Genomic DNA, 14593 nt, shown 5'->3' on the forward strand with positions numbered 1-14593 from the left:
GGTGCCATTAAACGCTTTGTCTTTAAACCGGTTCCGTGTCCGTTGCTGCTGCGCCGTACCGGACGGTCCTCCGCGCCGCCAGGGGGCGCCGCTGTCCCCGGGGGAGAGCACCCGTGCCGCTCCGCCCCGCCGCGGCGCGGTGCACGCTGGGAACAGGTCACCATGGCGGCCCGTGTCCTCTCGGCCTGTGCCCGCCGCCTGCTGCCCCGGGCGGGCCCCGCCGCGCTCCGCCCGTTCACCCGGTGCGTCCCGCGGGCCCCGGCGGCCCCGGCCCCGCTGAGGCTGAGGCAGCTGCAGGTGAGGCCTGAGCCGGGCGGGGATAGGGGGGGGCGGGCGGTGCTGCTGCCCCCGGTGCTTCCCCCGCTGCTGTCCCCGGTGCTCCCTCCGCTGCCCGGTACCGCTGTGTTGCAGGTACCGCAGGCGCTCCCCCCCTGCCGCCGGTTCTCCGAGCTGCCCCCCCTCACCCTGGACGACATCAAGGAGCGTGTCCTCTACGTGCTCAAGCTGTACGACAAGATCGACCCCGACAAGGCGAGTGGGGGCCGGGGGGGGGGAGCAGGGCACGGCCGCGGGCACCTGACCCACGGTTGTGCTCCCATAGCTCACAGTGGAGTCCCACTTCATGAAGGACCTGGGCTTGGACAGCTTGGACCAAGTGGAGATCATCATGGCCATGGAGGATGAGTTCGGTGAGTCCGAGCAGGGCACACGGTGCTTGTGGCTGATCCCCTGGTGCAGCTGCAGCACATGGCACTGCTCCTCTGTGGACAGGAGCAGTGGCTTTGCCATGCTGTAACTGGGAGGCATGGAGTGGTTCTGGGTCAGAATGGGAGCCGGTCACTGGTGGTACCCGCAGCACTCGGGAGGTGTCTCCCCATCTGTCCATGTGCTGCTGTTCTCCCCACAGCCCCCAGGCACCTTCCCCACATTGCTGGGGATGGGGAGGGGACAGCACAAGGGCTGATCCCAGTGGCTCCTCCTGGGACATCACAGCTCATCCCAGGTTTTCCTCACCAGGTTGGTTTTTACCCTCAGTACTTGATGTTATGGGCAAACAAGGTGATTTTGCCTTATCAATGTATATTCCAAGTTGCTTTTCACTTCATTTTGGACTTCTTTGTGCTTTGATGTAAAGCTCAGACATTCTGCCTGATTTGTCACCCTGGGTCACAGACATCCTGGGGTTTGGTTGTTCTCTAAACCTGGGCACACGTTTGGCTTCCAGAGCAGTTGCTGATGCTCTGTTCCATTCCCTTGTGTGCCATTGGGTGCTGTGGGCTGGGAAGAGAAGGTATTTTTGATGGGATGTGGTTCTGAGCCCCTGTGCTCCCTGTCCCCAGCTGTGGCCCTGCATGAGCTGGTGGCTGTTGGGGCACTGGCAGCAGACTCTGACCAAGGAGCCTCATGCCTGGATGTGCCCAGAGCATCCCCTCTGGTGAAGGTGGTGGTGGCTCCAATGAGGTGTGAGGGGCCTCAGCCTCTCCCTGCCCCAGCAGTGGTGCTGAGCAGGGCAAAGCTCAGCAGGAATCAGCCCTGTGCTGGCTCTGGCCCTGCTGTGTGTCCCTGGCTGTGCTGTCCCAGCTTCCTTTAGCCTTGCTCCTGCTTCCGCTGATCCCAGCTAAGTATGTGCCCTTTCTTCCCAGGATTTGAGATTCCCGATGGAGACGCTGAGAAGTTAATGTGTCCACAGGAGATTGTAGATTACATTGCAGATAAGAAGGATGTTTATGAGTAAACCCAGTTCTCCAGAGCTGAGTAAGTGGAATCGTGCTCCTGTGAGTGTATGGGGCAGTGTGTGAGGGGCCAGCACTGCTTGGCCATGGGGCAGGCAGGGCTTGGGAGGGAGCTGGCAGGGGAAAGCAGAGGGGGGTTCCCTGCAGCTGGAGAGAGGATGGGGAGAGCTGTGGGGCACCTGAAGCACTCGGTTATCCACAGCTCTTTCTGTCGATGGTGTTTGGCTCCAGTTATGGGAGTCCATGGGGGGGGGTTAGGGTGTGGGGGGCACCTCCAGCCACACTATGGCAGCTCCCAGCACTTCCTGCTGGGAAGGAAACAGGAAGGGGGGAGTGGAGCCCCTGCCCTGAGGTGCTGGAGGGGAAATGAGCTGCTGGCCTGGGGCCAGCGTGGCAGCAGATGGGGCCACCTTCCTGCTGCTGCTGCGGCTGCCTCCACATCAGCTCTGTGCCCCTTGCCTTGGAGCCGAGGTGAGATCCTGCCCATTCCAAAGCCCTGTGGGCCCACAGCTTGCTCTTAGTGCCCAGCTGGTGTGGGCTCTGCCTGACCCACTGCTTTTGTGCCTGAAACCACTGGGTCTTCCTGATGGAATACTAAATACGTGGGTTTTTCTTCCTCCCCAGGAGCTGTCTCATGGCCAGGCCCAGGCTGGGGGCAGCAGAGGGACGTGCACGCATAGGCCATGCTGCTGCTGCTGCTTCCATTGAACCTTGTACTTGGACGTTGTATTTAAATCTGTCTGAATCTGTTGTCCTTTGAAAACAAGGAAAAAAGGAATAAATACCCAAGAGCAGGGGAGTGTTGTTGGCATTGCCCTGCTGGTGTTGCCATCCCACTGTGCTCCTGGGGGTCGTGGTGGGTGAGGGACACCCTGGGGTGAGCAGTGGACACACAGTGTGTGCTGTTAGGGGGTAAAGGCACCATCAGCCAAGCACTGGGCATCACTTGAAGCTCAGACAGGCTCTGATCCTGTCTCCCACAGAGCTTGTGCTGTTCATGTGTCTGTGAGCTCTGGGCCTTGCTGCTGACGTTGTCACCTTCTGCTGCCTGCACAGTTCATTCCATCCCGGTAAAAACAAGTTGTGTGTGATGGAAAACAACGAGGAGAGGGGTTTCCTGCTGCTGAGCAGCACAATCCCACCCGTGTCCCTGTGAGCCGGGCTCGGGCTGCTCGTTTTGAGCCTGTCCCGAGGCAGGAATGAGTTATTCCTGGAGCATGCACAATTCTCCCCGTGCCAAGAACCACTTGGATGTGTCAGAGGCACCGCAGCCAAGTGAGTGCTGCTGGTGATGGGTCCCTTGGCCGTGGACGGGGAGCAGGGTGGGATGTGGCCCCGTGGCCACTGCACGTGGGGCCTGAGCTTGCCCCCCGTGTTCCCTGCTTCCTCCCCGAGCCCTCACCCGGCTGCCAAAGGGTTTCAGTGTGTGTGAGGCCGGTGCTGGTGGAGGGTCCTGGGCTGCTCCTCACCCAAATGCATCCTGACACCTCCTGAGCAGGCTGCAGCCGGAGCCTGGGGGGGTTCTGGACACCACATCCATGGTGGTTTTCCCCAGTGCCTGCTTGGAGATGGGAGTGATGGTGGCTGTGGAGCCGTCCCTTTGTGCCCAGGTGAGCTGGTGCTGGTCCTGTTGGTGCTGCTGCCCTGGGTGATTCATGGATCCCAGACTGGTTTGGGTTAATGGGGCCTCAGAGCTCCTCCAGCTCCAACCCCTGCCACAGGCAGGGACCCCTTCCACTGGAGCAGCTGCTCCAAGCCCCTGTGTCCAACCTGGCCTTGAGCACTGCCAGGGATGGGGCAGCCACAGCTTCTCTGGGCACCCTGTGCCTCAGCACCTCCCAGGGAGGGGCCGCGGAGCCTCCGGTGCCGCAGGAGCCTCTGCCCCGGTGGGACCCGCACCCGGAGCGGGCGGAGCCGCTGGGGCGGACCCGGGCCGGGGGCTGCGGCTGCCGCCGCCTCCGCCCCTCCGCAACGGGAACGGGCGGGGGCTTCCTGCGGCCGCCGCGGCAGCGCCATGGAGCGGACCCGGCCACGGCTCCAGCACCGGCTCCGGTTCCAGCCTCGGCTCCGGTCCCGGCCGCTCTTGGCCGCCGCAGGTGAGCGCTGGGTGCTGGGGGGGATGCTCGGCTCGGAGCGGTTGGGCCGCGGGGTGCGCAGTGGGGCTGGGGCAGGTTCTGTGTGGGGCTCGGTTCTGGTGTGGGGCAGGGCAGGGCAGCGGGGCCGGTGGGGCAGGACTCGGTTCGGGTCCTTGGGATGAGGGCGGGGGCTTCCAGCTGGGGTTGGGTTCTGGAGCATCCCCTTCACCTGCGGCCGTGGGTATGGAGGGAGGCTCGGAGCCCCTGCCCGCACCCGCAGCTCCCGGTGCCGGCACCGCTGCTCACCCCCCTCTGTCCTCAGTGATCCTGGGGTGCTGTGCACGGCTCTGCCCCTGTCTGAGCACCGAGATGGGCCCCACACCCGTCACTGCCGCCTCCTGCACCCACCCGAGCACCGCGCCGGGGGAGCGCTGCCCCACAGGTACCGTGCACCCTTCGTCTGTAGCACCATGCGCTGCCCATGTGTGTTGGTGCTGAGCTGGCGGCTGTGGGGCGCTGCCATGGGTCAGCCCTGCCCAGTGCCCCCCACTTCTCCCTCTGCCCATAGATCCGGAGCGAGGAGCTGATGTGGGGCAGGCACCGGAGGCCGTGGGGCGGCTGCGGGCAGGGGCTGAGCTGCTGCCGTTTCCTGGGCCCCCCACCGGGACTGCCGAGGCCCCCGGCCCCCAGCGGAGCCCCACAGGCCCCGGGGCAGGCAGGGATGGAGCAGCCGCCCCCCGGCTCCCTGCGGGCAGCCAGAGCCCAGGGGGGAGCAGTGCAGGGACCCCGTCCGCTGGGGAACCGAGCACGGCTCCTGCCACCGGACACCCCCCCGGCACTCACCGTGTAGGACACGCGGTGTCCGAAGGTGCCACGACCACACCGGGGACACGTTCCCCATCCCCTACAATGGTTCCCATTGGTGCCGAGGGGCAGGGAGGGTCCCCGGGAGCCCTGCGGGGATGGAGCCCGACGGGCACCGCTCCCGTGCAGGGCCAGGGGGGCTCACAGGGACCCTCACCCCCTCAGCGGGCGATGGGGCAGGACACGGAGCTGGGCACAGCCGGGACATGGCCCGTGGAGGGAGGGCTGCGGGAGCTGCTGCCCCGCACCGGGGCACCGGGGGGGGCACCGGGAGCGGCACCGGGGGGGGCACCGGGGCTGCCCGGGGGCCGGGGCGCTGCCTCCCACCCGTGGCCGGTGACGGAGCCCTCATTGCCGGGTCCTGGCACTGCCCTGCTCCCCTCTGTGCCACCCATGGGTGCTGCTGACCCCGTGCCCAGCGCAGCGGTGGGGACGGACCCGGCCTCGCTGCCCACTGCAGGCACAGGGCAGGGGCTGCCCGGCCCCACCGGCACCGGCAGCCCGGGGGTGACATCACCCGGACCGGGGGGACCCCTGGACCAGACCCCAGAGCCCTCAGGGACACCCCACATGAGGGGTTCCACTGGGCACGGACACGTCCCCATGCACCAGACCCGGCCCCCGGGGCTGCCCCTCACCCCCGTGGCCCCGGGCAGGGCAGTGCAGAGCCGGGGTCCCCCCCGAGCACCCCCAGCCCACAGCTCCACAGTGCCCACAACCCCACGGACCCGATGGGCTGTCCTGGGGCTCAGCCCCACTGCGGGCACCCCCCCAGCCCCAGAGCTCCGGCTGCCCCACACCAGCTTTGGTGGGGATGCTATGGAGAGACCCCAGATCCTGGGGGGGGACCCGGTGGATGGGAGCGATGCTGGGCCCTGGGCAGTGACTGCACCACTGAGCTGGGAGCTGGGCAGCCCGGACCCCCCCTCAGCCCCTGGGATGACACAGACACTGACTCCATCCGAGCCTGAGACCTCCCTGGGACCAACCACTGCTATTGGCATCACCACCACCACCGTCACCGTCACCATCACAACCATCACCACCACCACCACTGCCAGCCCAGCGCTGCTCAGGGATGTGGGCACCATCACACCAGAGCCCAGTGCTGCTGTGCTGCAGAGGGATGCGCTGGGGCTGACTCACCTGCCCACCGTGACGCCAGGCCCCACACAGCAGCCCAGGGATTCCATGGGGACCATGGGCCACAGTGGGGGCCCCGGGTCCCCAACAGCTGCAGGGGACCCAGCCCTGGTCCAGCCATCGAGTGACCCTGGAGGACACCCGGATGCTGACACCCCCAGAGCACCACCGACCACAACAGGCAGAGCCCCCCAAGTGTTCATTGTGGAGGATCAGCGGCCACTGCTGAGAGGTGGGTCCGGGGGTTGGACCCCACAGGGGGCACAGGAGGACGAGTGGGTCCGGGTCACCCTGTCCCCATCTCATCCTGCAGCCTCCATCCTGCGCATCCCCTGTGAGCTGGTGCTGGACATGGGGTTCAGCCCCACACTGCAGGACCCTGCATCCCGTGAGCATCAGATGCTGCTGCAGAGCTTCAACCGGACGGTGAGCATGGGACGGGGCTGTGGGGCTGCACTGGGGCTGCCCCACACTCAATGCTCCTGCCCTACACTCAATGCTCCTGCCCCATTCAATGCTCCCCCACAGGTCACACCGCTCTTCATGCCCCTGCCTGGCTTCCTGCGGCTGGAGGTGACTGGGGTCAGGTGCGTGCTGGTGCAGCCGTGCCATGGGGTACACGGTGCCATGGGGCACACGGTGCCATGGGGCACACGGTGCCGTGGCACTGATGGGATGCGCTGGTGATGATCCATGTGTCCCCCTGGGCTCCCCGCAGGGAGGGCAGTGTGGTGCTGGAGTACGAGGCACTGTTCATGGCAGAGCACGTGCAGGTACCGGGGCTGGGTGTGATGCTCAGCACCGTGCTGGGCTCCGGTGGTGCGCGGCTGACGATGGGCACCGCATCCATCCTGCGGCACACGGCTCTGGGTGAGTGCAGGGCTGCGGGGTGGGCTCTGTTGGCACAGTCAGACCCTGGCACGGTCAGACCCTGGCACGGTCACATCCTGCTCCTGCAGAGCCGGATCCCTGCACCACACTGTTCATGTGCCCACCTGGCTTCACCTGTGTGCCCCATGGGGACGGGAATGCCACATGCACATCCCTTTGCCACCGCGGCTACTGCAAGAACCACGGCATCTGCACCCACGCTCGGGACCGCGGCCCCCTCTGCCAGTGAGTGCCATGGGGCTGTACTGGGGGTGATGGTGCTGCCCCCCCAGCCCTGACCCCCTCTCGGTGCAGGTGTCCTGTGGGCAGTGACTTCTGGTTCATGGGGCTGCGGTGTGACCGGCGGGTGACGCAGCAGAGCCTGCTGGGCATGGCTGCAGGGGTCCTGCTCAGCATCCTGCTCCTCGGAGCCGTCATCGCTGCCGCTGCCGTGCGCAGGTTCAAGGTGCTGCTGATGGAGGCCAGGGCTGACCAGAGCCGCAGCAGGTGAGAGGGACGGGGCTGGGATGGAGCTGATGCTGTGGGGCTGAGGCTCCGATCCTTCCCTGGGTGCTGGGGGCAAGGGGCAGCGGCTGCAGCCTCGTGTGGGGTCAGGAGAGCCACAGCTCAATGGGATGCAGGGATGAAGGGATGAAGGGATGCAGGGGTGCAGGGATGCAGGGATAGAGGGATGCAGGGGTACAGGGATGCAGGGATACAGGGATGCAGGGGTGCAGGGATGCAGGGATACATGGATGCAGGGATGCAGGGTGGGCTCTGGCTGAGCTCTGCCAATGCAAACACTCCCCTGTGGCTGATAGCAATGGGTGGTAGGTGGCAGGGAACCAGGGGCTGTTTCCAGTGCCCTGCAGAGGCTGTACTGGGTACGGTGTCTGCGTGTGTCTGTGTGTGGCTGTGCCGGTGCTGGGGATGCTCCCCGCAGCCCCATGCAGTGTGGAGGCAGGAATGGGGAGCCGGAGGCTGCAGTGCTGCAGGCTGTGCCCTGCACACACCGGGATGGGGATGCACGAGTGGTGCTGAGCTCCACACACTGCATCCCAGGGCCCCCATTCCTCAGCAGCCGTGGGGGGAGCAGCGCTCAGCCCCTCCCCGGTTCGTAATGTACCACAGGGATTGCTCCGAGGACCCACCCGCAGCTGTGGGGCTGTGGACAGATGTGAGCACTGCCATGGGCTCCATCCCAACCCGGGTGTGGGGCTGGATCCTGCCCTAGGGTGTGATATCTGTGTGGGAATGTGTGCTGTGCACTGATAGTGCGGTCACTGGGGTCCTGTGTGCATGGGCACATGTGTGTGTGTATGTGTGTGTCTATATGTGTATGTGCACATGGGCATGTGTGTGTATGTGTGTGTGCACATGTGCATGTGTGTGTGCATGTGTATATGTATGTGTGTGCACTTGTATATGTGTGTGCACGTGTGTGTGTATATGTGTGTGTGTGCGTGTGTGTGTGCACATAGAATCCTAGAATAGTTAGGGTTGGAAAGGACCTTAAGATCATCCAGTTCCAACCCCTGCCATGGGCAGGGACACCTCACACTAAACCATATCACCCAAGGCTTCATCCAACCTGGCCTTGAACACTGCCAGGGATGGAGCATTCACAGCCTCCCTGGGCAACCCATTCCAGTGCCTCAGCACCCTCACAGTAAAGAATTTCTTCCTTAGATCCAATCTAAACCTCTGCTGTTTAAGTTTCAACCCATTACCCTTTGTCCTGTCACTACAGTCCGTAATGAAGAGTCCATCCCCAGCATCCCTGTAGGCCCCTTCAGACACTGGAAGCTGCTATGATGTGTGTGTGTGTGCACATGTATATGTGTGTGTGTGCATATGTGTGTGTGCACGTGTGTGTGTGTGTGCACGTGTATATGTGTGTGTATATTTGTGTGTGCACTTGTATGTGTGTTTGTGTGTGTGCACGTGTATGCGTGTATGTGTGTGCATGCACATGCGTATGTGTGTGCACACGTGTATATGTGTGTGTGTGCACGTGTATGTGTGTGTATCTCTGTGCCTGTATGCATGTGTGCATGTACATGTCTATGTCTATGGATGGCTGCACTCAAAGAGTTGTGGTCAATGGCTCAATGTACAGCTGGAGACCAGTAACGAGTGGGGCAGGGGGGTTGGAACTGGAAGATCTTAAGATGGTTTCCAATCCTAACTATTCTAGGATTCTATGTGTGCATACCCATGTGTATGTGTGCATGTAAATGTCTATGTGTGCATGTAAGTGTCTATGTGTACATGTCTATGTGTGCATGTACATGTCTATGTGTGCATGTACGTGTCTGTGCATGTACGTGTGTTTGTATGCATGTACATGTGTGTGTGCATGCATGCGTGTATGTGTGCATGTGCATGTCTATGTGTGCATGCACATGTGTATGTGTGCATGTAAGGGTCTATGTGTGCATGCACATGTGTATGTGTGTAGGCATGTGTATATGTGTGTATGTACAAGTGTATATGTGCATGCACGTATATGTCTATGTACCTCTATATGTGTGCATCTGTCTGCATGTACGTGTGTTTGTGTGCATGTACGTGTCTATGTGTGTATGTACATGTGTTTGTGTGCATGTACATGTCTGTGTGTGCACACACGTTTGTGTATAAGGATATAAGGAGGAAGTTCTTTCCTGTGAGGGTGCTGAGGCACTGGAATGGGTTGTCCAGGGAGGTTGTGAATGCTCCATCCCTGGCAGTGTTCAAGGCCAGGCTGGATGAAGCCTTGGGTGATATGGTTTAGTGTGAGGTGTCCCTGCCCATGGCAGGGGGGTTGGAACTGGATGATCTTGAGGTCCTTTCCAACCCTAACTATTCAATGATTCTATCTGTATGTGTACATGCACATGCCTATGTGTATGTATGTGTGTACATGCATGTGTATATGTGCATATATGTGTGTATGCGTGTGAATGCATGTGTATATGTGTATGTATATGAGTATGTATGTGTGTGCATGCATGTATATGTGTGCATGTGTGTATGTATGTGTGTGAATGCATGTGTATGTGTGTATGTATGTGTGTGAATGCATGTGTGTGAATGCATGTGTGTGTGTATGTATGTGTGAGAATGCGTGTGTGTATGTATGTGTGTGACTGCAAGTGTATATGTGTGTGTATGTGTGTATGTATGTGTGTGAATGCAAGTGTATATGTGCGTGTATGCATGTGTGTGTATGTATGTGTGTGTATGTGTGTGTGTGAATGCAAGTGTATGTGTGTGTACGTGTGAATGCAAGGGTATATGTGTGTGTATGTGTGTATGCATGTGTGTGAATGCATGTGTGTGTGTGTGTGAATCAAGTGTATATGTGTGTGTATGTATGTATGTGTGTGAAAGCATGTGTATGTGTGTGTATGTATGTGTGTGAATGCAAGTGTATGTGTGTATGTATGTGTGTGAACGCAAGGGTATATGTGTGTGTATGTATGTGTCTGAATGCAAGAGTATATGTGTGTGAATGCAAGAGTGTATGTGTGTATCTATGTGTGTGAATGCAAGTGTATATGTGCGTGTATGTGTGTATGCATGTGTGTGAATGCGAGTGTATATTATGTGTGTGTATGTGTGTGTGTGAATGCAAGGGTATATGTGTGTGTATGTGTGTGAATGCAAGGGTATATGTGCGTGTATGTGTGTAGTATGTGTGTGAATGCAAGAGTATATGTGCGTGTATGTGTGTATCTATGTGTGTGAATGCAAGTGTATATGTGTGTGTATGTGTGTATGTATGTGTGTGAATGCAAGTGTATGTGTGTATGTATGTGTGTGAATGCAAGTGTATATGTGCGTGTATGTGTGTGTGTGTGAATGCAAGAGTATATGTGTGTGTATGTGTGTATGTGTGTGAATGCAAGGGTATATGTGTGTGTATGTGTGTGTGTATGTGTGTGAATGCAAGAGTATATGTATTTGTGTGAATGCAAGTGTATATGTGCGTGTATGTGTGTAGTATGTGTGTGAATGCAAGTGTATATGTATGTGTGTATGTATGTGTGTGAATGCATGTGTATGTGTGCGTGTATGTATGTGTGAATGCAAGAGTATATGTGTGTGCATGTGAATGCAAGTGTATATATGTGTGTATGTGTGTATGTGTGTGAATGCAAGAGTATATGTGTGTGTTTGTGTGTATCTATGTGTGTGAATGCAAGTGTATATGTGTATGTATGTGTGTGAATGCAAGAATATATGTGTGTGTATGTGTGTATCTAAGTGTGTGAAAGCAAGTGTATATGTGTGTGTATATGTGTATGCATGTGTGTGAATGCAAATGTATATGTGCGTGTATGTGTGTATGTATGTGTGTGAATGCAAGAGTATATGTGTGTGTATGTGTGAATGCAAGTGTATATGTGCGTGCATGTGTGTATGTATGTGTGTGAATGCAAGTGTATATGTGTGTGTATGTGTGTGAATGCAAAGGTATATGTGCGTGTATGTGTGTAGTATGTGTGTGAATGCATGTGCATGTGTGCGTATGTGTGTGAATGCAAGTGTATATGTGTGTGCATGTGTGTAGTATCTGTGTGAATGCAAGTGTATATGTGTGTGTATGTGTGTATGTATGTGTGTGAATGCAAGTGTATATGATGTGTGTGTATGTGTGTGAATGCAAGGGTATATGTGTGTGTATGTATGTGTCTGAATGCAAGAGTATATGTGTGTGAATGCAAGTGTATGTGTGTATGTATGTGTGTGAATGTAAGTGTATATGTGCGTGTATGTGTGTATGCATGTGTGTGAATGCAAGAGTATATGTGTATGTATGTGTGTGAATGAAACTGTATATGTGTACGTATGTGTGTGAATGTAAGTGTATATGATGTGTGTGTATGCAAGGGTATATGTGTGTGTATGTGTGTGAATGCATGTGTATACGTGTGTGTGAATGCAACTGTATATGTGTGTGTATGTGTGTGAATGCAAGTGTATATGTGTGTTTGTATGTGTGTGAATGCATGTGTATATGTGTGTATGTGTGTGAATGCAAGTGTATGTGTGCATGTAGGTGTGTGTGTCTGTGTGCATTCCCGTGTGCATGTACCCATGTGCATGTCGCTGTTCCCGCAGCTACCACCGCTTCTGCCGCCTGGACGATGTCTCAGGCCGGTACTGGTCCCGGTCCCGGCTGCCCTCGGTCAGCTCCATGGACAACCCTGGCTTCAGTGCCTCGGAGGAGCTGCTGCAGCTGCGGGACCGCTGCGGGTGCCGGCAGGACCGGGGCACCGATGCCAAGCAGCGCCCGGCACTGGGCACCGCCAGGTAGGGAGGGGGAGCAGAGATGGGGCCAGCCCAGGTTCACCCCTCCCCTTCCCCTTTTAATTCCATTGGGTTGTCTTCCCAGTTTCCATTACGAGTGGGACACGAGCTCTGGCAGCATGAACGAGCCCATGGTGGACTCGGGCAAAGCCAGCGACATCTCCGTGTCCAGCTGGCCCATGGAGCCCATCCAGTGGACACCCTTTCCCCTGCTCCATCAGCTGTCCAGGCAGCGGCCGGTGAGTGCAGGGGCTGGTCCATGGGGGAGCATTGCGGGGCTGTGCCCGCTCCATCCCTGGGGCTGCCTTAGGGATGCTCCAGGGAAGTGCTGGAAGCCAAGAGCTGCTCCATGGGGAACACCGGCTCTCTCCGCAGCACAAAGCCCGACGGCCCCATTCGTACTGTGAGGGGATGGAGCTGGTGAACCTGGAGCGGAGCTGGACGGCCTGACACCCACAGCCCAACAGAGAGGCCACAAGGTTCAGCTTTTGGAACCAACCACATTTTATTTCCACGTAACGAGCTCAGTGAAGGGGTTTCAAACACTTTGACAATACAATGGACGTGGGGCAGAGGCCCCCGAGCTGCTCTGCCACCGTTAGGACCAGACTCCAGCAGCCAGCTTTGGCTTGGGACAGCAGCCTAAGTAGTTACAGAGAAGTGTCTGGTACCACACAATGCTGGATCCAACAGAGTTAAGGACTTACATCCGGCAAGTGGAAAGTGTAACAGATTCTGAAGTCACATCACTATGTACATACAGGGTCTGCCCTACAGCTGCTCCAGAACAAGCTAAGCCACTGTGAAGAGTGAAAGACAACTTAAGCGCTGCTGCATTGTTCATGATTCATGTAAATGAGGTATAAACACCAGGATGGTTTAAGCATTAAAGTTTATTTTCCAAAATGCTCTCCTTTATTTGCAAGTGTCCTCTTGAGCATCTCTAGCTGGGCACAAATGGTGGGGCCGGTGGGAGCAGGCGGAGGATGAGGGCAACAGGATCCCAAAGGTGCTTGAATAGAAAGGAAAAGCAAGCTGCGGGTCTACACTGACATCCTCATCCCATAGCGGGCACGGGGAGGGAGGCTTGTGCTAGAATCAAATGCAGATCTCTTCATTAAAAACTCAGGTTGCTAAAAGGAAAAGGAACTGAAGCTATGGGAGTACAGAGCTATGGTCAGATCGTTCCCTATCGGCACTGTAGAGAGAACAGCCTACAAATAAAGTCACAAAAAATAGACAGTTATATGCTGAGCAGCCAAAAACATCATGATTTATTAATATCTGGAGAAACTTCATAATTCAAACACAACCAAACTGTACATTTTACAATCACATTCTATTTGTAAACAGTTAAAAGCCACTGACTTCTTTTGCATCTTCGGACACAAACAGTTAGAATCAAGGCAATGAAATGATGGCGATTTCTGCACTGTTAAAAGTTTTACCCTTGCCTAGTCTGGAACCCATGGACTAAACAAGCATCTCGAACACCTTTTGTGGCAGAGAGAGATGGAACTCGTCACTTTGCAAGGAAGGATCTGCGAGAACTTCTTGTTAAACATTTAAAACCTTTATACAACAAACAACTCTGTAAGCCCAAGAACTTGGTTACAGGATATGCATAGTTACTCAGTTCGGCTTTAAGGTACGACAGTTAAACGTTAACACAGTCACAAGAGCAGGAACAGCCACTCGATGGGATTACAAAACCTGTTTAACTACAGAGTATTAGCAAACCACCACCACTCACTAAGAAAAGACAGCGTCGGAAAGCAGTTATGTCAAACTCCAGCTCGAAGCAAGTGTTTCTTTTTGGCAGAGAAAAGTCTTACAGAGCAATAAGGATTCATCAGTGCTAAAAGTTGAGTTTTTATTTTTTATTTTATTTTTCCTATAAGAAACTACAAGGAGTTTTTCCTGGGGAACCGGTTTTCCTGAGAGCCATGCTCTTTGATTTAGGAGACAGGAATAGAAAACAAAAGGACATGGCCAAACACTGTTCGTTATTCCCAGAGATAGAAAGCATCTTTTTCATTCTCAATTTTTAGGATTTTTTTTGTCTTTTTAAAAATTTCTAAAATGATGGAAGAGTAAACATTTTTCCTCAAAAAAAAACCCAAAAAACCAAAAAAAAGAAGAAAGGAAGAAAGAAGAAAGAACTATTCTGTAAACAAGAAGGTCCCGACACGGGCACCCCCAAAACAAAATTGAAAGCCTATTGAAAGTGCAGGACCCCCCTGGCTTGCAGGCTGGGTTGCAAGTCACAGCTGTGGCCACAGTTTCTCAAACTGTAGAGCTAAATTCTTTAGTTTTATACATGAAAAAACTGGTGCAATACTTTTCATTCATCGTCCTAAGTCAGTATCATCACTTGATCTGGAAACGCCACGATACCACGAGAAGGTAGGCATACATCAAGGCATAGTAGAGAGCGCACACTGTTTGTAAGAACATCCTTGAGTAAACATTTACACGTGAACTGCTGCCTCCCCGATATTGCCGATTGGACAGAGAGAACATCATTCAGTGCAAAGTTAAAAAAGCTCATACTCCAACATCAGCAAAATGCAACAAAACCAAAGGAAAAAGGAAAAAAAATATGGAATT

General features: G+C 56.0%; 2 protein-coding genes across 7 annotated transcripts in view; one reads left to right on the forward strand and one right to left on the reverse strand.

The window, feature by feature from the left end:
• Positions 1-141: 141 nt before the first annotated feature.
• On the forward strand, positions 142-2532 carry NDUFAB1 (NADH:ubiquinone oxidoreductase subunit AB1). Its single transcript, XM_034065577.1, has 5 exons — positions 142-297; positions 412-531; positions 602-689; positions 1644-1755; positions 2358-2532. The coding sequence occupies exons 1-4, from the start codon at positions 163-165 to the stop codon at positions 1733-1735; spliced, it is 435 nt and encodes a 144-aa protein (XP_033921468.1). The 5' UTR covers positions 142-162; the 3' UTR covers positions 1736-1755; positions 2358-2532.
• A 9937-nt stretch (positions 2533-12469) lies between these two features.
• The window catches only part of TNRC6A (trinucleotide repeat containing adaptor 6A), a 45428-nt gene continuing 43304 nt past the window's right edge, over positions 12470-14593 (reverse strand). For all 6 annotated transcript variants that reach the window (XM_034065195.1, XM_034065197.1, XM_034065196.1 and 3 more), the window contains one exon: positions 12470-14593. This exon is cut by the window's right edge and continues 655 nt beyond it. The gene's annotated coding sequence lies outside the window, so the exon portion shown is untranslated.

Source organism: Melopsittacus undulatus, chromosome 8 (genome assembly GCF_012275295.1).
Source record: "Melopsittacus undulatus isolate bMelUnd1 chromosome 8, bMelUnd1.mat.Z, whole genome shotgun sequence".
In the NCBI taxonomy this organism is placed as follows: domain Eukaryota; kingdom Metazoa; phylum Chordata; class Aves; order Psittaciformes; family Psittaculidae; genus Melopsittacus; species Melopsittacus undulatus.

Excerpts from the sequence above, each read along its gene's own strand:
- NDUFAB1 (XM_034065577.1), top strand. The coding sequence starts at position 163 with ATGGCGGCCCGTGTCCTCTCGGCCTGTGCCCGCCGCCTGCTGCCCCGG. Across the intron at positions 532-601 it reads ACAAGATCGACCCCGACAAG|CTCACAGTGGAGTCCCACTT; the intron begins GCGAGTGGGGGC and ends GTGCTCCCATAG. Across the intron at positions 690-1,643 it reads GGCCATGGAGGATGAGTTCG|GATTTGAGATTCCCGATGGA; the intron begins GTGAGTCCGAGC and ends CTTTCTTCCCAG.